The sequence below is a fragment of the Ranitomeya imitator genome, chromosome 6, assembly GCF_032444005.1.
Source record: "Ranitomeya imitator isolate aRanImi1 chromosome 6, aRanImi1.pri, whole genome shotgun sequence".
NCBI classification, from domain to species: Eukaryota; Metazoa; Chordata; class Amphibia; order Anura; family Dendrobatidae; genus Ranitomeya; species Ranitomeya imitator.
This window is the reverse complement of record NC_091287.1, coordinates 457,879,635-457,901,661: the sequence shown is the minus strand read 5'-3', so window position 1 is coordinate 457,901,661 and position 22,027 is coordinate 457,879,635. Positions and strand designations below refer to the sequence as shown.

The 22,027-nt window shown below is 45.2% G+C and overlaps 1 protein-coding gene across 1 annotated transcript in view; it reads left to right on the top strand.

Moving 5' to 3' along the window:
* SBSPON (somatomedin B and thrombospondin type 1 domain containing) overlaps positions 1-21,259 on the top strand; it is a 41,891-nt gene extending 20,632 nt beyond the window's left edge. Inside the window, exons 4-5 of the mRNA XM_069731480.1 lie at positions 19,438-19,614; positions 20,833-21,259. Coding sequence (XP_069587581.1) covers positions 19,438-19,614; positions 20,833-20,950 — 295 coding nt within the window. The 3' untranslated portion in view covers positions 20,951-21,259. The remainder of the gene's footprint in view (positions 1-19,437; positions 19,615-20,832) is intronic.
* Positions 21,260-22,027: the final 768 nt, after the last annotated feature.

Here is a 22,027-nt window from a genome sequence, read left to right as displayed (position 1 = left end):
GCAGCTTCTCTATGCCGGCTGTCAGCTTGACAATCGGCACAGAGAACAGCCGACTTTCAGTCCGAGTGGCAGCAGAATGCAGCTACCGGGGAGACACTGTGGACCGCTGCATTAGGCTGCCTGACTGCGCCCCCTGCCAGCTGCGCCAGGGGCACATGGCCTGGCTGCCCCCCTAGATATACCAATGTGTTTAACCTCCATTATGAAAAATGAATAGTTTTGTGGTAGTTCCAATCATTTTGATTTAGTGATAAGATGAGAATAATTTGGAATGTGAGAGGGTAACTTAACATAAGGTTGCAAAAATAAATCAATATCATGAGATAAGTTGGCTGTTATGGAGTGGATCCCTCATATTATACTGTAGGCTGACTGTTATGATCTGGTGGCCTAGGAGCAGCATGAGACGTACTCTGGAGAAGGTGGTACCTGTACTGGCCGCAAACCCTGAACTTAGCACCGCAACTAGAAGTAGCCGTGGGGAGTACCTAACACTCCCTAGACCCCTCGACACAGCCTAAGAACTAACTTCCCCTAAAGACAGAAACGGGAAAATGATCTTGCCTCAGAGAAAATCCCCAAAGGATAGACAGCCCCCCACAAATATTGACTGTGAGAGGAGAGGGAAATAACATACGCAGACATGAAATCAGGATTTAGAATAGGAGGCCATTCTAGCTAAAAAGAAAGAATAGGACAGAGTACTATGCGGTCAGTATTAAAACACTAGAATATATCCACCACAGAAAATACAAATCTCCACATCTGACTAAAGACATGGAGGGTATATCTGCATCTCCAGAGACACAGCTTGGCTGCAAAAAAATCCTTCACAGACAAAGCTGGACAAGACAAAACATGAAAATGCACAGAACTATAAGGTCCACAGCAGGTGGACAGCAAAAACAAAGCCAGAACTTATCTTTGTTGAAATGAACAGCAAAACAGGAGAGACCAGGTATGGATGTGAATCCTCCAAAAACAATGGACAACTGGCACTGACTAAAGGATAAAGCAGGACTAAATAGCCCAGCCCAAATAATAAAAAGTGGATACACCTGATAAATGCTGCGATCCAAAGACAGCAGCACTACCACTCATAACCACCGGAGGGAGCCCAGGAGCAGAATTCACAACAGCTGACCAGTAGGGTTAGTAAGACTTTTGTGAATTTTGGGGAGAAAATAAAAACAGTAATTGATAATACTTAATAAAAAAAAATTACCTTTCTTGTTAAAAAGATTGGATTCATTAGCCCCATTGAGCGGACTAAGATAATCTTTATAGTACAGTGGTGACGGATCTTGGTAAAACTGGGATTTAGATTGAACGTCCACATGTCAGGGAGTAGGTCCAAGATCAGAGGGTGGACAGATTGGAATATCAGCATTGCGAACCTTATTGTTTTTTTCTTTTAGTACAAAATGTCTATCGAGAGTCCGTTTCCTAATGAAATTATTAAGATCCAAGAAGAAATTGACTTGGTCTGTCTTGACATTGGGACAAAAGGATAAGCCTTTGTTGAGTAGTTTTATCTCATCTGGGTTTAAGAGATGATCAAATCAATGAAAAATACTTAACTCCTGTTTTTTTCTGTTTGTTCAAGGGGTGATTTTCTCTGAGATTTTTATCTGCTTCTAGCAGGGGTGGATTAAGGGTAGCCAGGGCCCCGGGCTGTTCAGACACTGTGGGCCCCCCCCCTCCCCGGGTCATGTGACGGGGGTCATGTGACGGGGGTCATGTGACGGGGGTCATGTGACGGGGGTCATGATATACCCGAACCAGAATATTCCAGAAAAATGGCCGGGCCCTACTCTACTGTAACCTATTAAATATTTGGTAGAATCTGCAATACAATTTAGGTATATTTTGACCAATAATATCACATACAAGGAACAAATACCACCGCAACATGACCAGACCACAAATTACAACCACAGTGATCGAATAATATCACATACAAGGAACAAATACCACCGCACCATGTCAAGACCACATATTACCACCACTTGGTGACCAAATATCACATACAAGGGACAAATACCACAACACCATTTCCAGACCACATATTACCACCACATAGTGACTGAATACTACAATACTGATCAGTAAAAAACAACAACACAATACTATCACCATAAGTGCCAGTATTCACAGGAGATCTGTACTTAGTATGCAGTGTCTGTGTAGAGGTAATACAGAGATCACTGGTGACATTATACACAGGACCTCTATATAGTATACAGTGTATAGTGTCAGTGTATAGGTAACACTGACTCACCAGTGACGTCTCTAGGTGAAGTCCTTCATCTTTCATCCAGCACAGACCGCCATCATTTCTTCCAGCCAGGACTCGTTTCTGCAGGAAATAACACAGTTATCTCGAGTTCCGCTTGTAGAACACATTACTTAATTTTTCACAACTTCTACATTACACCACATGAAGAAAAAAAGGCGATATAGTGTCACTCTGCACAGTAACAGGACCGACCCCCATTTAAAACAGTATCCTCAAAAAATAAAATAAATACATCACTGCAGTAATAATATCCCTTAATTAGCCCCTATGGTAATAATATTCCACATCCTGGCCCCGTGTGTCTCCTTCCTGGCTCCAGCCATATGTTCTCGCATCCTGCCCTCATGAGTATCCATTCTACCCCATATGATCTCCACATCCTGCCCCATATGTCTCCATCGTATCCATCCTGCCCCATGATCCAATCCTGCCCCATGTCTTTCATTCTGCCCCGTGTCTCCAATCATGCCCCGTGTCTACATTCTGCCCATGCCTCCAGTCCTGCCCCCAGTGTGTCCAGCAATCTGCCCCAGTATGTCCAGCATATTGCCCCAGTGTCCAGCAATCTGCCCCAGTGTCTCCAGCATATTGCCCCCAGTGTGTCCAGCATTACCCCCAAACAGTGTGTCCAGCAATCTGCCCCAGTGTGTCCAGCAATCTGCCCCAGTGAGTCCAGCATATTACCCCCAGTGTGTCCAGCAATCTGCCCCAGTATGTCCAGCATAGTGCCCCAGTGTGTCCAGCATATTGCCTCCAGACAGTGTGTCCAGCAATCTGCCCCAGTGCGTCCAGCATTGCCCCCAGTGTGTCCAGAATATTACCAACCGTGTGTCCAGCAATCTGCCCCAGTATGTCCAGCATTTCCCCCAGTGTCTCCAGCATTGCCCCAGTGTCTCCAGCATTGCCCCAGTGTCTCCAGCAATCTGCCCCAGTGTCCTCCAGCCATCTGCCCCAGTGTCCTCCAGCCATCTGCCCCAGTGTCCTCCAGCCATCTGCCCCAGTGTCCTCCAGCCAGCTGCCCCAGTGTCCTCCAGCCATCTGCCCCAGTGTCCTCCAGCATTGCCCCAGTATCCTCCAGCATTGCCCCAGTGTCCTCCAGCATTGCTCCAGTGTCCTCCAGCAATCTGCCCCAGTGTCCTCCAGCCATCTGCCCGTGTCCTCCAGCCATCTGCCCCAGTGTCCTCCAGCCATCTGCCCCAGTGTCCTCCAGCAATCTGCCCCAGTGTCCTCCAGCAATCTACCCCAGTGTCCTCCAGCAATCTGCTCCAGTGTCCTCCAGCAATCTGCTCCAGTGTCCTCCAGCCATCTGCCCCAGTGTCCTCCAGCCATCTGCCCCAGTGTCCTCCAGCTATCTGCCCCAGTGTCCTCCAGCCATCTGCCCCAGTGTCCTCCAGCCATCTGTCCCAGTGTCCTCCAGCATTGCCCCAGTGTCCTCCAGCAATCTGCCCCAGTGTCCTCCAGCAATCTGCCCCAGTGTCCTCCAGCAATCTGCCCCAGTGTCCTCCAGCAATCTGCCCCAGTGTCCTCCAGCATTGCCCCAGTGTCCTCCAGCATTGCCCTCAGTGTGTCCGTCCACCGTTATAAAAAAAAACCAAAAAAAAAACCCAAAAACAAGCAGTCTCCTCACCTGTCCGCGCTCCAGGCGGCGAGCTCCCTGCAGCAGAGCACACTCGCCGGCGACTGACAATGACGTCAGACGCCGGCGACGTGTGCGCCTGCGGCCGACATCAGCCGCCAGCCTCCAATTGGCTGGCGGCTGTTGTTAACTATTGACGTGCGGGAGCGCGCCCGCACGTCAATTGGAAACCGCCGCAGCGCCGGAAGGGGCCCGGTGAGCAGATGAGAAGGGGCCCGATGCGGGCCCCCTCTCTCTGCCCACCGGGTACGGCGGGGGGGGGCACATAAATGCCGGCGGCGGCCGCCGGCATTCACAGATTATCAGAGGGTCAATCTGTGCGGTAGCCCAGGGCCCCCCCAGACCACTGGGCCCTGGGCTACCGCCCATATTGACCCTCTGATAATCCGCCCCTGGCTTCTAGTCTCTCCCCTGCAGCCTCTATAACGTTTTATTCTTTTTCGAGGATGATTGGGATTGGCGGTAGATAGCAGGGAAAAAAAGAGTAACCTTATTGGAATTTATTTTAGGTCTAACGGACAAAGAATTAGTATTTGACTTCCTTCACTGATCATCAGGGATTCCTTCCTGTTGTCTACTGGGTCCAATGCGTCAGATAAAATGGTACTGTCAAGGGCCCCAGGACTGCATTCGTGTACCATAAGAAATGATAGATCCAATTCCGTATCTGAGGTTTCTGGGGAGTTGTCTATCTCATTGGTAATGACACCCTCCCTATTTACCAACAACTCTTTGGGGGAGTGGGTGTGTCAGCATCCTTTGGGCTAATGTTTTTTTTGGGGGGATAATATTATTACCCTTATTGATTTGCTGTGAGAATTTATAAAAATTCTGGTGGAGTAACCATTTTGTCTCGTATGGTTGACTTCCCCTCCTGAGATTTGCACAAATTAATTTATTGCTTGTATTTCATTAATCTTAATATATTGGTATTATTAGAAAGGGAACATTCTTGTCGGTTTTTATTATTATTATTATTATTATTAATATTATTATTACTACTAATATTTTGGGAAGATAATATGTTCCAGTGAGGATTTGTGTTGTGAATTCTGTGGCAGAGCTCCCTCCTGTGGTCACAAGTGGTACTTCGGCTGATTCTCTCTGGGAGCTTCCGTTTGTAGAGGAAACTGGTACTGCTGCTTCTGAGTTTCCTCCCTCAGGTGATCTGGTGAGGTCGTTAGGTGCTTCTCTACTTAACCCCACCTAATGCTTTGATTCATGCTTCCTGTCAATGTTCCAGTGTTGGACTTGTGTTTCTCTGGATCATTCCTGTTGCCTGCTGCTCTGCATAGCTAAGTTCTTCTTTGCTATTTGTTGCTATTTTTTCTGTCCAGCTTGTCCATTTTGTTTTGCTGGAAGCTCTGGGACGCAAAGGGTGTACCTCCGTGCCGTTAGTTCGGTACGGAGGGTCTTTTTGCCCCTTTGCGTGGTTTTCTTTAGGGTTTTGTGTAGACCGCAAAGTTATCTTTCCTATCCTCGTTCTGTCTAGAATATCGGGCCTCACTTTGCTGAATCTATTTCATCCCTACGTTTGTCTTTTCATCTTACTCACAGTCATTATATGTGGGGGGCTGCCTTTTCCTTTGGGGTATTTCTCTGAGGCAAGGTAGGCTTGTTTTTTCTATCTTCAGGCTAGTTAGTTTCTCAGGCTGTGCCGAGTTGCATAGGGAGCGTTAGGCGCAATCCACGGCTGCCTCTAGTTGTGTTTGGAGAGGATCAGGGATTGCGGTCTGCAGAGTTCCCACGTCTCAGAGCTCGTTCTATTATTTTGGGTTATTGTCAGATCACTGTATGTGCTCTGACCTCCATGTCCATTGTGATACTGAATTGCCTATCATAACAGTGCAGGAAGCCAAAAGTACTAATGATTCTCAATAGAGGGAAAAAAGAAGTTCTGAGACCATTTTTTTTTCTTGGCTTTGTGTTTTGTCTTTTTTTTCCCCTAGACATTTGGGTGGTTCAGTACACAGGTGTAGCGATGGACATTAGAAGTCTGTCTTCATTTGTGGATCAGCTCTCGGCAAGAGTACAAAAGATTCAAGACACTATTGATCAGAAATCTATGTTAGAACCAAGAATTCCTATTCCTGATTTGTTTTTTGGAGATAGAACTAAGTTTCTGAGTTTCAAAAATAATTGTAAGTTATTTCTGGCCTTGAAACCTCGTTCCTCTGGTGATCCAGTTCAACAGGTTTTGATTATTATTTCTTTTTTGCGCGGCGACCCTCAGGACTGGGCATTTTCTCTTGCGCCAGGAGATCCTGCATTAAGTAATATCAATGTGTTTTTCCTGGCGCTCGGATTGCTGTACGATGAGCCTAATTCAGTGGATCAGGCAGAAAAGAATTTGCTGGCTCTTTGTCAGGGTCAGGATGAGATAGAGGTATATTGCCAGAAATTTAGAAAATGGTCAGTGCTCACTCAATGGAATGAATCTGCGCTGGCAGCTATGTTCAGAAAGGGTCTCTCTGAAGCCCTTAAGGATGTCATGGTGGGATTTCCTATGCCTGCTGGTTTGAATGAGTCTATGTCTTTGGCTATTCAGATCGGTCGACGCTTGCGTGAGCGTAAATCTGTGCACCATTTGGCGGTATTACCTGAGCTTAAACCTGAGCCTATGCAGTGCGATAGGACTTTGACCAGAGTTGAACGGCAAGAACACAGACATCTGAATGGGCTGTGTTTCTACTGTGGTGATTCCACTCATGCTATCTCTGATTGTCCTAAGCGCACTAAGCGGTTCGCTAGGTCTGCCACCATTGGTACGGTACAGTCAAAATTTCTTCTGTCCGTTACCTTGATCTGCTCTTTGTCATCATATTCTGTCATGGCGTTTGTGGATTCAGGCGCTGCTCTGAATTTGATGGACTTGGAATATGCTAAGCGTTGTGGGTTTTTCTTGGAGCCCTTGCAGTGTCCTATTCCATTGAGAGGTATTGATGCTACGCCGTTGGCCAAGAATAAGCCTCAATACTGGACCCAGCTGACCATGTGCATGGCTCCTGCACATCAGGAGGATATTCGCTTTCTGGTGTTGCATAATCTGCATGATGTGGTCGTGTTGGGGTTGCCATGGCTACAAGCCCATAATCCAGTATTGGATTGGAAATCCATGTCGGTGTCCAGCTGGGGTTGTCAGGGGGTACATGGTGATGTACCATTTCTGTCAATTTCGTCATCCACCTCTTCTGAGGTCCCAGAGTTCTTGTCTGATTACCGAGATGTATTTGATGAGCCCAAGTCCGATGCCCTACCTCCGCATAGGGATTGTGATTGTGCTATCAATTTGATTCCTGGTGGTAAATTCCCAAAAGGTCGACTGTTTAATTTATCCGTGCCTGAGCACACCGCTATGCGCAGTTATGTGAAGGAATCCCTGGAGAAGGGGCATATTCGCCCGTCATCATCGCCATTAGGAGCAGGGTTCTTTTTTGTAGCCAAAAAGGATGGTTCGCTAAGACCTTGTATAGATTATCGCCTTCTTAATAAGATCACTGTTAAATTTCAGTACCCCTTGCCTTTGTTATCTGATTTGTTTGCTCGGATTAAGGGGGCTAGTTGGTTCACCAAGATTGATCTTCGTGGTGCGTATAATCTGGTGCGAATCAGGCGAGGCGATGAATGGAAAACTGCATTTAATACGCCCGAGGGTCATTTTGAGTATCTAGTGATGCCATTCGGACTTGCCAATGCTCCATCAGTGTTTCAGTCCTTTATGCATGACATCTTCCGAGAGTACCTGGATAAATTCCTGATTGTGTACTTGGATGACATTTTGATCTTCTCGGATGATTGGGAGTCTCAGGTGAAACAGGTCAGAACGGTTTTTCAGGTCCTGCGTGCTAATTCTTTGTTTGTGAAGGGATCAAAGTGTCTCTTTGGTGTTCAGAAGGTTTCATTTTTGGGGTTCATCTTTTCCCCTTCTACTATCGAGATGGATCCTGTTAAGGTCCAAGCCATCCATGATTGGACTCAGCCGACATCTCTGAAAAGTCTGCAAAAGTTCCTGGGCATTGCTAATTTTTATCGTCGCTTCATCTGCAATTTTTCTAGTATTGCCAAACCATTGACCGATTTGACCAAGAAGGGTGCTGATTTGGTCAATTGGTCTTCTGCTGCTGTGGAAGCTTTTCAAGAGTTGCAGCAAATATCGATATTTGCAGATGATACAAAACTATGTAAAGCAGTTAATACAAGAGAAGATAGTATTCTGCTACAGATGGATCTGGATAAGTTGGAAACTTGGGCTGAAAGGTGGCAGATGAGGTTTAACAATGATAAATGTAAGGTTATACACATGGGAAGAGGGAATCAATATCACCATTACACACTGAACGGGAAACCACTGGGTAAATCTGACAGGGAGAAGGACTTGGGGATCCTAGTTAATAATAAACTTACCTGGAGCAGCCAGTGCCAGGCAGCAGCTGCCAAGGCAAACAGGATCATGGGGTGCATTAAAAGAGGTCTGGATACACATGATGAGAGCATTATACTGCCTCTGTACAAATCCCTAGTTAGACCGCACATGGAGTTCTGTGTCCAGTTTTGGGCACCGGTGCTCAGGAAGGATATAATGGAACTAGAGAGAGTACAAAAGAGGGCAACAAAATTAATAAAGGGGATGGGAGAACTACAATACCCAGATAGATTAGCGAAATTAGGATTATTTAGTCTAGAAAAAAGACGACTGAGGGGCGATCTAATAACCATGTATAAGTATATAAGGGGACAATACAAATATCTTGCTGAGGATCTGTTTATACCAAGGAAGGTGACGGGCACAAGGGGGCATTCTTTGCGTCTGGAGGAGAGAAGGTTTTTCCACCAACTTAGAAGAGGATTCTTTACTGTTAGGGCAGTGAGAATCTGGAATTGCTTGTCTGAGGAGGTGGTGATGGCGAACTCAGTCGAGGGGTTCAAGAGAGGCCTGGATGTCTTCCTGGAGCAGAACAATATTGTATCATACAATTATTAGGTTCTGTAGAAGGACGTAGATCTGGGGATTTATTATGATGGAATATAGGCTGAACTGGATGGACAAATGTCTTTTTTCGGCCTTACTAACTATGTTACTATGTTACTATGAAGCGTCGTTTTTCTTCTGCCCCTGTGTTGTGTCAACCTGATGTTTCTCTTCCGTTTCAGGTCGAGGTTGATGCTTCTGAGATTGGAGCAGGGGCTGTTTTGTCGCAGAGAGGTTCTGATTGTTCAGTGATGAAACCATGCGCTTTTTTTTCCAGGAAGTTTTCGCCTGCTGAGCGGAATTATGATGTGGGCAACCGAGAGTTGCTGGCCATGAAGTGGGCATTCGAGGAGTGGCGTCATTGGCTTGAAGGAGCTAAGCATCGCGTGGTGGTATTGACTGATCATAAGAACTTGACTTATCTCGAGTCTGCTAAGCGTTTGAATCCTAGACAGGCTCGTTGGTCGCTGTTTTTCGCCCGTTTTGACTTTGTGATTTCGTACCTTCCGGGCTCTAAAAATGTGAAGGCGGATGCTCTGTCTAGGAGTTTTGTGCCCGACTCTCCGGGTTTATCTGAGCCGGCGGGTATCCTCAAGGAAGGAGTAATTGTGTCTGCCATCTCCCCTGATTTGCGGCGGGTGCTGCAAAAATTTCAGGCTAATAAACCTGATCGTTGTCCAGCGGAGAAACTGTTTGTCCCGGATAGGTGGACAAATAAAGTGATCTCTGAGGTTCATTGTTCGGTGTTGGCTGGTCATCCTGGAATCTTTGGTACCAGAGAGTTAGTGGCTAGATCCTTTTGGTGGCCATCTCTGTCGCGGGATGTGCGTTCTTTTGTGCAGTCCTGTGGGATTTGTGCTCGGGCTAAGCCCTGCTGTTCTCGTGCCAGTGGGTTGCTTTTGCCCTTGCCGGTCCCGAAGAGACCTTGGACACATATCTCTATGGATTTTATTTCAGATCTTCCCGTCTCTCAAAAGATGTCAGTCATTTGGGTGGTCTGTGATCGCTTTTCTAAGATGGTCCATCTGGTACTCTTGTCCAAGTTGCCTTCCTCCTCTGATTTGGTGCCATTGTTCTTCCAGCATGTGGTTCGTTTGCATGGCATTCCAGAGAATATCGTTTCTGACAGAGGTTCCCAGTTTGTTTCGAGGTTTTGGCGAGCCTTTTGTGGTAGGATGGGCATTGACTTGTCTTTTTCCTCGGCTTTTCATCCTCAGACTAATGGCCAGACCGAACGAACCAATCAGACCTTGGAAACATATCTGAGATGCTTTGTTTCTGCCGATCAGGATGACTGGGTGTCCTTTTTGCCTTTGGCTGAGTTCGCCCTTAATAATCGGGCCAGCTCGGCTACCTTGGTTTCGCCATTTTTCTGCAATTCTGGGTTCCATCCTCGTTTCTCTTCAGGACAGGTTGAGTCTTCGGACTGTCCTGGTGTGGATACTGTGGTGGACAGGTTGCAGCAGATTTGGACTCATGTAGTGGACAATTTGACCTTTTCCCAGGAGAAGGCTCAACGTTTCGCTAATCGCAGACGCCGTGTGGGTCCCCGACTTCGTGTTGGGGATCTGGTTTGGTTATCTTCTCGTCATATTCCTATGAAGGTTTCCTCTCCGAAGTTTAAACCTCGTTTCATTGGTCCTTATAGGATTTCTGAGGTTATTAATCCTGTGTCTTTTCGTCTGACCCTCCCAGATTCTTTTTTCATACATAACGTCTTCCATAGGTCATTGTTGCGGAGATACGTGGCACCTATGGTTCCATCTGTTGACCCTCCTGCCCCGGTTTTGGTGGAGGGGGAATTGGAGTATATTGTGGAGAAGATTTTGGATTCTCGTGTTTCAAGACGGAAACTCCAGTATCTGGTTAAATGGAAGGGTTATGCTCAGGAGGATAATTCCTGGGTTTTTGCCTCTGATGTCCATGCTCCCGATCTTGTTCATGCCTTTCATGTGCTCATCCTGGTCGGCCTGGGGGCTCTGGTGAGGGTTCGGTGACCCCTCCTCAAGGGGGGGGGGGGTACTGTTGTGAATTCTGTGGCAGAGCTCCCTCCTGTGGTCACAAGTGGTACTTCGGCTGATTCTCTCTGGGAGCTTCCGTTTGTGGAGGAAACTGGTACTGCTGCTTCTGAGTTTCCTCCCTCAGGTGATCTGGTGAGGTCGTTAGGTGCTTCTCTACTTAACCCCACCTAATGCTTTGATTCATGCTTCCTGTCAATGTTCCAGTGTTGGACTTGTGTTTCTCTGGATCATTCCTGTGGCCTGCTGTTCTGCATAGCTAAGTGCTTCTTTGCTATTTGTTGCTATTTTTTCTGTCCAGCTTGTCCATTTTGTTTTGCTGGAAGCTCTGGGACGCAAAGGGTGTACCTCCGTGCCGTTAGTTCGGTACGGAGGGTCTTTTTGCCCCTTTGCGTGGTTTTCTTTAGAGTTTTGTGTACACCGCAAAGTTATCTTTCCTATCCTCGTTCTGTCTAGAATATCGGGCCTCACTTTGCTGAATCTATTTCATCCCTACGTTTGTCTTTTCATCTTACTCACAGTCATTATATGTGGGGGGCTGCCTTTTCCTTTGGGGTATTTCTCTGAGGCAAGGTAGGCTTGTTTTTTCTATCTTCAGGCTAGTTAGTTTCTCAGGCTGTGCCGAGTTGCATAGGGAGCGTTAGGCGCAATCCACGGCTGCCTCTAGTTGTGTTTGGAGAGGATCAGGGATTGCGGTCTGCAGAGTTCCCACGTCTCAGAGCTCGTTCTATTATTTTGGGTTATTGTCAGATCACTGTATGTGCTCTGACCTCCATGTCCATTGTGATACTGAATTGCCTATCATAACAGATTTGTTTGGATAATATGGCATTATTCATAATTTTTTATTAAATATATATATATATATATTTATATTCTGCATATTGAATGAATTATAGGAGCTGTTTCATTTGGTTCATTGTACATAACCATACTAAAACAACAATTTTATATGTGTAAATTGCTATTTGATGTATGTTTTTTAATACAGATGAAGTACCGTAACCAACTAGTTTTGTGAAATGGTGACATGTATTAATTAGTCTGTATGAGCACAAGAAATGTTATCATTTTTTTTTAACATTATAATTTCTTTCTTGCATCCTTGGCAGCAATTTGGGAATTTCTGGCGTTTGCCAGAATTGCCAGATGGACAGTCCGGCCTTGGGCGCAAGAGTGTTAGAGGGGAGGCCACACAGCAGGAGGTTGCAGTAGTCAAGACGGGAGATGATGAGGGCATGGACTAGGGTTTTTGCAGATTCTTGGTTGAGGAATGTACGGATCTGGGAGGCTTGGATAAGTGGTTTGAAGGAGAGATCAGAGTCAAGGATTACCCCGAGACAGCGGGCTTGTGGGACTGGGAAGAGTGAGCAGCCATTTACTTTAATGGATAGGTTTGATGGGAGATTCGTGTGAAATGGGGGAAAGATGATGAATTCTGTTTTGTCCATGTTAAGTTTTAGAAATCTAGCAGAGAAGAAGGATGAAATAGCGGACAGACATTGTGGGATTTTAGTTAGTAGGGAGGTGATATCTGGTCCAGAGAGGTAGACCTGTGTGTCATCAGCATAGACTGGGGATCCCATAGAGAGGATTCTGGGTACAGTATTAAACCAGATGAATGGAGATATCTAATGTTATATATTCTCATATATTCACTTTTACGACAAAAAGCACAACGTATATAAATAAATGAGATAAGATTCTCCTCATTCTCATATATTACAGTTACCTCTGTGGTTGAAACTACCCATACAAAAGGCATCAGCCATTAACAGCATAAATGTTTCTATCATATAAGGCTTGAGTCAGGACTAAGGGCTTTACAGCTTGAAACGCGTAGACCCGTGTCCTTTTATCTCCCACCCTCTTTCCTCGCGTGTCTACCTCCACTTCTCGCCCATTTTAGTTTGGCATGTTTTTGTTCTTATAATTTTAATTTTTCTCATTAAAAGTCATGTTTAACTCTGCATAATTAAGTGGATGATGGAACCCCCTTGTTATTCCTCTGTGTCATTCTATGCACCCATCTACAAGCCCATGACTTAATCGCAGGGCGTCAATGGGTTGTCATGACGGCCAGGGGTCTGCTGAAGACCCTTGTGTCCGTCCTGATGGTACTCCTATAAAAAATAGCCTGTGGCTGGTGTTTATAGTAGACCGTGATTTTAGTAAAATACAGCAGTACTGTGGTATTGCTGTATATAGCACAAGCTATCAGATGATCAGAGATTTAAGTCCCCTAAGGGGACTCATGAAAAATAAGTTTTATAAAATATGAAGAAAAAAAAAATCCCCTTTTGCTTCATTAAAAATTAAGAAAATAAAAAATTAACATATTTGGTATCACTGCGTACATAAAAATCTGATCTATCAAACATAAAATAGATTAATTTGATCGGTAAACGTCAAAATGACTAAAGAATCTAAAAGAATTTTTTTTGGCCCCAGCAACAACACAAAAAAAATGTAGTAAGAGGCGATCAAAACATCATATCTACCCCTGTAGTGATATCAATAAAAACATCAGCTTGGGCCACAAAAAACCAAGCCCTCACACAGCTTCAGCTCTCAGAATATAGCAAAAGAAAATCGCCCATTCGGGAAGGGGTTCTGTTGTGAATTTGCTTTTTGGCTCCCTCTAGTGGTTACTAGTTTTTTGACTCTGGTTTTTCTGTCTTTCCTTTTATCCGCACCTGGGTCGTTAGTTAGGGGCGTTGCTTTATAAGCTCCCTGGACACTCAGTTCTATGCCTGGCAACGTAGTTATCAGAGCTAATCTGCTGTGCTCTTGTCTACTGATCCTGGTCCGGTTATTCAGCTAAGTCATTTACTTTGCTTTTTGCTATTTGTTTTTGGTTTTGTATTTTTGTCCAGCTTGTTCCTAATCTGTATCCTGACTTTTGCTGGAAGCTCTAGGGCGCTGGTGTTCTCCCCCCGGACCGTTAGACGGTTCGGGGGTTCTTGAATTTCCAGTGTGGATTTTTGATAGGGTTTTTTGTTGACCATATAAGTTACCTTTCTATATTCTGCTATTAGTTAGCGGGCCTCTCTGTGCTAAACCTGGTTCATTTCTGTGTTTGTCATTTCCTCTTACCTCACCGTTATTATTTGTGGGGGGCTTCTATCCTGCTTTGGGGTCCCTTTCTCTGGAGGCAAGAGAGGTCTTTGTTTTCCTCTACTAGGGGTATTTAGATTCTCCGGCTGGCGCGAGTCATCTAGGATCAACGTAGGTATGACCCCCGGCTACTTCTAGTGTTGGCGTTAGGAGTAGATATATGGTCAACCCAGTTACCACTGCCCTATGAGCTGGATTTTTGTATCTTGCAGACTTCCACGTTCCTCTGAGACCCTCGCCATTGGGGTCATAACAGTTTGCCAGGCCGTTTATTAAATGTTTAATGCATTGCAAAAGAGGGATTATAAGAAAGAAGATTCTGAGTTTTTTTTTTTCTCCTCTCTCATTTTTTTTTTTTTTTTTCTTCATCCCCTTTACCTCAGAGTGGCTTATGCTTGCTGCAGACATGAATGTCCAGACCTTGATTACAAGTGTGGACCAGCTGGCTACTCGTGTGCAGGGCATACAAGATTATGTTATCAGAAGTCCTGGGTCAGAACCTAAGATACCGATTCCTGAACTGTTTTCCGGAGACAGGTTTAAGTTTAGGAATTTCAAGAATAATTGTAAATTGTTTTTGTCCCTGAGACCCTGTTCATCTGGAGACTCCGCTCAGCAAGTAAAAATTGTTATTTCGTTCTTACGGGGTGACCCTCAAGATTGGGCTTTTTCGCTGGCGCCAGGAGATCCGGCATTGGCTGATATTGATGCGTTTTTTCTGGCGCTCGGTTTACTTTATGAGGAACCCAATCTTGAGATTCAGGCAGAAAAGGCCCTGCTGGCTATGTCTCAGGGGCAGGACGAGGCTGAAGTGTATTGCCAAAAATTTCGGAAATGGTCCGTGCTGACACATTGGAACGACTGTGCACTGGCCGCTAATTTTAGAAATGGTCTTTCTGATGCCATTAAAGATGTTATGGTGGGTTTTCCCATTCCCACAGGTCTGAATGATGCTATGGCACTGGCTATTCAAATTGACCGGCGATTGCGGGAGCGCAAGACCGCAAATTCCCTCATGGTGTTGTCTGAACAGACACCTAATTCGGTGCAATGTGATAGAAAAACCGCAAATTCCCTCATGGTGTTGTCTGAACAGACACCTGATTTAATGCAATGTGATAGAATCCTGACCAGAAATGAGCGGAAAATTCATAGACGCCGGAATGGCTTGTGCTACTACTGTGGTGATTCTACACATGTTATCTCAGCATGCTCTAAACGTATAGCTAAGGTTGTTGGTCCGGTCACCGCTGGAAATTTGCAACCTAAATTTATTCTGTCTGTAACTTTGATTTGCTCACTGTCGTCTTATCCTGTCATGGCGTTTGTAGATTCAGGTGCTGCCCTGAGTCTTATGGATCTGTCATTTGCTAAGCGCTGTGGTTTTACTCTTGAACCATTAGAAAATCCTATTCCTCTTAGGGGTATTGATGCTACGCCATTGGCAGCAAATAAACCGCAGTATTGGACACAGGTTACCATGTGCATGACTCCTGAACACCGCGAGGTGATACGTTTTCTTGTTTTACATAAAATGCATGATTTGGTTGTTTTAGGGCTGCCATGGTTACAGACCCATAATCCCGTCCTGGACTGGAAGGCTATGTCAGTTTCTAGTTGGGGCTGTCGTGGTATTCATGGGGATATCCTGCCTGTGTCTATTGCTTCTTCTACGCCTTCGGAAGTTCCGGAGTATTTGTCTGATTATCAGGATGTCTTTAGCGAGTCCAGGTCCAGTGCATTGCCTCCTCATAGGGACTGTGACTGTGCTATAGATTTGATTCCAGGCAGTAAATTTCCTAAGGGAAGACTCTTTAATCTGTCGGTACCTGAACATACCGCTATGCGTTCGTATATCAAGGAGTCTTTGGAGAAAGGACATATTCGTCCGTCTTCTTCCCCTCTTGGTGCAGGATTCTTTTTTGTGGCTAAAAAGGACGGATCTTTGAGGCCTTGTATTGATTATCGGCTTTTAAATAAGATCACTGTCAAATTTCAGTATCCTCTGCCGCTGTTGTCTGACTTGTTTGCCCGAATTAAAGGTGCCAAGTGGTTCACCAAGATAGACCTTCGTGGTGCGTACAACCTTGTGCGCATTAAGCAAGGTGATGAATGGAAAACCGCATTCAATACGCCCGAAGGTCATTTTGAGTACTTGGTGATGCCTTTTGGGCTCTCCAATGCGCCTTCAGTTTTTCAGTCCTTTATGCATGACATTTTCCGGAAGTATCTGGATAAATTTTTGATCGTTTATCTGGATGATATTTTGGTTTTTTCTGATGATTGGGACTCGCATGTGGAGCAGGTCAGGTTGGTCTTTAAAATTTTGCGTGAAAATTCTTTGTTTGTCAAAGGCTCAAAGTGTCTCTTTGGTGTACAGAAGGTTCCCTTTTTGGGGTTTATTTTTTCCCCTTCTGCTGTGGAGATGGACCCGGTCAAGGTCCGAGCTATTCTTGATTGGACTCAGCCCTCGTCAGTTAAGAGTCTTCAGAAGTTCTTGGGTTTCGCTAACTTCTACCGTCGTTTTATCGCTAATTTTTCTAGCGTTGTGAAACCTTTGACGGATATGACCAAGAAGGGCTCCGATGTAGCTAACTGGGCTCCTGCTGCCGTGGAGGCTTTCCAGGAGTTGAAACGCCGGTTTACTTCGGCGCCTGTTTTGTGCCAGCCCGATGTCTCACTTCCCTTTCAGGTTGAGGTGGATGCTTCGGAGATTGGAGCAGGGGCCGTTTTGTCGCAGAGAGGCCCTGGTTGCTCTGTTATGAAACCTTGTGCCTTTTTCTCTAGGAAGTTTTCGCCTGCCGAGCGAAATTATGATGTGGGCAATCGGGAGTTGTTGGCCATGAAGTGGGCATTTGAGGAGTGGCGTCATTGGCTCGAGGGTGCTAAGCATCGTGTGGTGGTCTTGACTGATCACAAAAATCTGATGTATCTCGAGTCTGCTAAACGCCTTAATCCGAGACAGGCCCGCTGGTCATTGTTTTTCTCCCGCTTTGATTTTGTTGTCTCGTATTTACCAGGTTCAAAGAATGTGAAGGCCGATGCTCTTTCTAGGAGCTTTGTGCCTGATGCTCCTGGAGTCGCTGATCCTGTTGGTATTCTTAAGGATGGAGTTATCTTATCAGCTATTTCTCCGGATCTGCGACGTGTGTTGCAGAGATTTCAAGCTGATAGGCCTGAGTCTTGTCCACCTGACAGACTGTTTGTTCCGGATAAGTGGACCAGCAGAGTCATTTCCGAGGTTCATTCCTCGGTGTTGGCAGGTCACCCGGGAATTTTTGGCACCAGAGATCTGGTGGCCAGGTCCTTTTGGTGGCCTTCTTTGTCAAGGGATGTGCGGTCATTTGTGCAGTCCTGTGGGACTTGTGCTAGAGCTAAGCCTTGCTGTTCTCGTGCCAGCGGGTTGCTCTTGCCCTTGCCTGTCCCGAAGAGACCTTGGACACATATCTCCATGGATTTCATTTCTGATCTTCCGCTATCTCAGGGCATGTCTGTTATCTGGGTGATATGTGATCGCTTCTCCAAGATGGTCCATTTGGTTCCTTTGCCTAAGCTGCCTTCCTCTTCCGATCTGGTTCCTGTGTTTTTCCAGAACGTGGTTCGTTTGCACGGCATCCCTGAGAATATTGTGTCAGATAGAGGATCCCAGTTCGTTTCCAGGTTCTGGCGATCCTTTTGTAGTAGGATGGGCATTGATTTGTCGTTTTCCTCTGCTTTCCATCCTCAGACTAATGGACAGACGGAGCGAACCAATCAGACTTTGGAGGCTTATTTGAGGTGTTTTGTCTCTGCTGATCAGGACGATTGGGTGACATTCTTGCCGTTGGCTGAGTTTGCCCTTAATAATCGGGCTAGTTCCGCCACCTTGGTTTCGCCTTTTTTCTGCAACACTGGTTTCCATCCTCGCTTTTCTTCAGGTCATGTGGAGTCTTCTGACTGTCCTGGGGTGGATTCTGTGGTGGATAGGTTGCAGCGGATCTGGAATCATGTGGTGGACAACTTGAAGTTGTCACAGGAGAGGGCTCAGCGCTTTGCCAACCGCCGCCGCGGTGTGGGTCCCCGACTACGCGTTGGGGATTTGGTATGGCTTTCTTCCCGCTTTGTTCCTATGAAGGTCTCCTCTCCCAAATTTAAACCTCGTTTTATTGGTCCTTACAAGATATTGGAAATCCTTAATCCTGTATCTTTTCGTCTGGATCTTCCTGTGTCGTTTGCTATTCACAATGTATTTCATAGGTCCTTGTTGCGGCGGTACGTTGTGCCTGTAGTTCCTTCTGCTGAGCCTCCTGCTCCGGTGTTGGTTGAGGGCGAGTTGGAGTACGTGGTGGAGAAGATCTTGGATTCTCGCCTCTCCAGGCGAAGACTTCAGTACCTGGTCAAGTGGAAGGGCTATGGTCAGGAGGATAATTCCTGGGTGGTCGCCTCTGATGTTCATGCGGCCGATTTAGTTCGTGCCTTTCATGCCGCTCATCCTGATCGCCCTGGTGGTCGTGGTGAGGGTTCGGTGACCCCTCACTAAGGGGGGGGTACTGTTGTGAATTTGCTTTTTGGCTCCCTCTAGTGGTTACTAGTTTTTTGACTCTGGTTTTTCTGTCTTTCCTTTTATCCGCACCTGGGTCGTTAGTTAGGGGCGTTGCTTTATAAGCTCCCTGGACACTCAGTTCTATGCCTGGCAACGTAGTTATCAGAGCTAATCTGCTGTGCTCTTGTCTACTGATCCTGGTCCGGTTATTCAGCTAAGTCATTTACTTTGCTTTTTGCTATTTGTTTTTGGTTTTGTATTTTTGTCCAGCTTGTTCCTAATCTGTATCCTGACTTTTGCTGGAAGCTCTAGGGCGCTGGTGTTCTCCCCCCGGACCGTTAGACGGTTCGGGGGTTCTTGAATTTCCAGTGTGGATTTTTGATAGGGTTTTTTGTTGACCATATAAGTTACCTTTCTATATTCTGCTATTAGTTAGCGGGCCTCTCTGTGCTAAACCTGGTTCATTTCTGTGTTTGTCATTTCCTCTTACCTCACCGTTATTATTTGTGGGGGGCTTCTATCCTGCTTTGGGGTCCCTTTCTCTGGAGGCAAGAGAGGTCTTTGTTTTCCTCTACTAGGGGTATTTAGATTCTCCGGCTGGCGCGAGTCATCTAGGATCAACGTAGGTATGACCCCCGGCTACTTCTAGTGTTGGCGTTAGGAGTAGATATATGGTCAACCCAGTTACCACTGCCCTATGAGCTGGATTTTTGTATCTTGCAGACTTCCACGTTCCTCTGAGACCCTCGCCATTGGGGTCATAACAGGGTTCATGGCGCACTCTATCAGATCACATTGCACTACCTTTTAATATATGAATAAGGTGGAGGGCTACAATCCTAGGTGAAGATTCTCATCTTCTAATCTCCACATCAGGTACTGTGTCGAGTTCCGCATTGAATCCTTTTCTCCGGCCTGCTTGACTGAGGATCGCCCACATGCTCGCTGGATGCTGTACATCCGGGGTGGCTACACTGTCTGTGTGACTTGCCAACCACCTGCAATGAATATCCGGAACCATCGCTGCTATGGGGATGGCACTGACGCTAATAGGTAAGAATTTATAAGTTCTGTGTACATCTCAGCTGAACAAATGTACCTGGAACACAAAAAGGTAAAGCTTGTCCCCGGAGAGGCCATTCTTATATGTTGGAGTTAAAAAAAAAAAAAGAAGAGCCTGCTGACTTGATGTACGGGGAATCAGTTCTGTGACAGGATAGATATGTACCAGTAGCCGACCGACTGAAGCTAAAAGGTCATGATTAGTGATGAGCGAGTGTACTCGTTGCTTAGGTGATCTCCGAGTATTTTTTAGTGCTCGGAGATTTGGTTTTCATTGCCTCAGCTGAATGATTTACAGCTACTAGCCAGGCTGAGTACATGTGGGGGTGGCCTGGTTGCTAGGGAATCCCCACATGTAATCAAGAAGGCTAATAACTGTAAATCATTCAGCTGAGGCGAGGAAAACTAAATCTCCAAACACTAACAAATACTCGGAGGACACCCGAGCGTGCTCTGGAAATCCCAAGCAACGAGTATACTCGCTCATCACTAGTCATGATATTCCGATCCCACACACTCATCTCTAGCTACGAGGCCACAGAAATCTATCCGTCACCTCCTAGGTCAGAGACAGCCATCACACATATCTGCTCCTCCGGTTGACGCAAGCGTGGTGGTGACCATACCAGATGGCCAACTTCCCTGTTGCTTTGCAAATTGATGCTACTCAAATTTTCTAAACAAGAACATATGTAATGCTACACAAATGGTGTACAATGGCGCACCATGCTATTACAATAGTGCAGCGCCTGTCATGGTGGTGATCACTACCCCCAGGTCACTGTATTCTGTAAGTGCTGCTGTTATTTTTTTCATGGGGCTCTTTTGGTGATGGATGACACTTTATGGCATCTGTCGTGGACTGTCTGGAACTTTTCTATGTAGAGAGTTCTTAGAAGTCGTAGACACGTCCCCTCTCACCACTGCCGTCTGCTGGACAACAGAAAATGACGTCAGAGCTGTGTATATCCCCTCTGTGTCATTATAGCTGGGCCCTGTCCAGGAGTATGTATAACGCGTACATACCATACCGGTCCAGGCTTAGAAGTCCATGCGCTGGGGGATTCAGAGGTCTACAGCCACACAGTGATTGTAGACTTATCGATTTAGATGAGACAACCCCTTTAAGGAAAAAAAAAAGGGGAAATGATAGCTCAGTTCATTAGTGTTTTTCATCACTGACAATTTTTTGCTTTTTTTATGTTTTAGGGACCAAATTCTTCATTGGCAAGCTGTGGGAAACGGCAAGTGTTATGGAACGTGGCAAAAAGTTAGAGAACTTGAGATCTGCTCCTGCCCCATAGTTCATAGCTTTATTTTTACATGATGTAAAAGAACATGTTGGAGCGCCATCTTAGGGAAAAAAATATTTTATATATTTTTGTAAATATTATGTTTAAAATACTAACATATTCAGTATGTATTTCCATCAAATAATCAAAGGGGGGTATAACTGGTTTCCTACATAAGTGGTGCTTTTAGCAGGTGGTCCTATCCGCACTATAATTGTAGGACTCTGCTATCTAAGAGCCAATAAATATAATAAGCTTTTCTTTATGGTAATTGTTTTATTAATCTGAATTGTTAGTTACATGCCAACTGTTCTTTTCTATTAAAATATCACTTTTATTTGTTATACTTGCATTGGCTGCCATTATTCTAAATTTTGGAGGATGAACAACTTTCGTGATGAATGTGTACAGTTTTGCTATAATGCACAAATAACACTGTAAAAATAAAGTTATAATAACATTTTATGTAATAATGCCGCATGGCATTTATATAGCATTCACTACTGAAAGTCATATTTGTGCCATAAACATAACAGATCTCTTTTCCTCTTCAGGTTTTTCATTTTCACTTGTTTATTATGTAGTTATATCATCAGCAAGTCATTTATTATACAGCTGTTTATGAGCAGCACAAATTAATTTATACAGCACAGCTTCAAACAAATCAGAATCCTTGTAGCTTCTCTCCCCAGCACTGCAAGAGAAAAGCAAGTAAAGACTACGGGTGGTAGCTGTCATGTCATCCTCCACTTTAGGCCTATTTGATTAAGTATGTGAAAGAAATGTAAACCCACATATACAGCATGCGTGCGTGTATATATATATATATATATCTTTGAATACTCACTATATATATATAATTAGTATTCACAGTAATAGCTTTAGCGTAATGGCTGCTACTCTTCGACATCTGTCACTCGCTGGCTGTATTGACATGCACCTCATGGAAAATTATTAAAGAGTATCTGGAAGCAGGCTTTTGCTATTTAATCTGAAAGCAGCATTATATAGGAGCAGAGAGCCTGATTCCAGGGATATGTCACTTATTAGGCTGTATGCTTTAGTTTCCACACAATCATTGTTTTATCAGCAGCCGATTATCACTGCAGGAC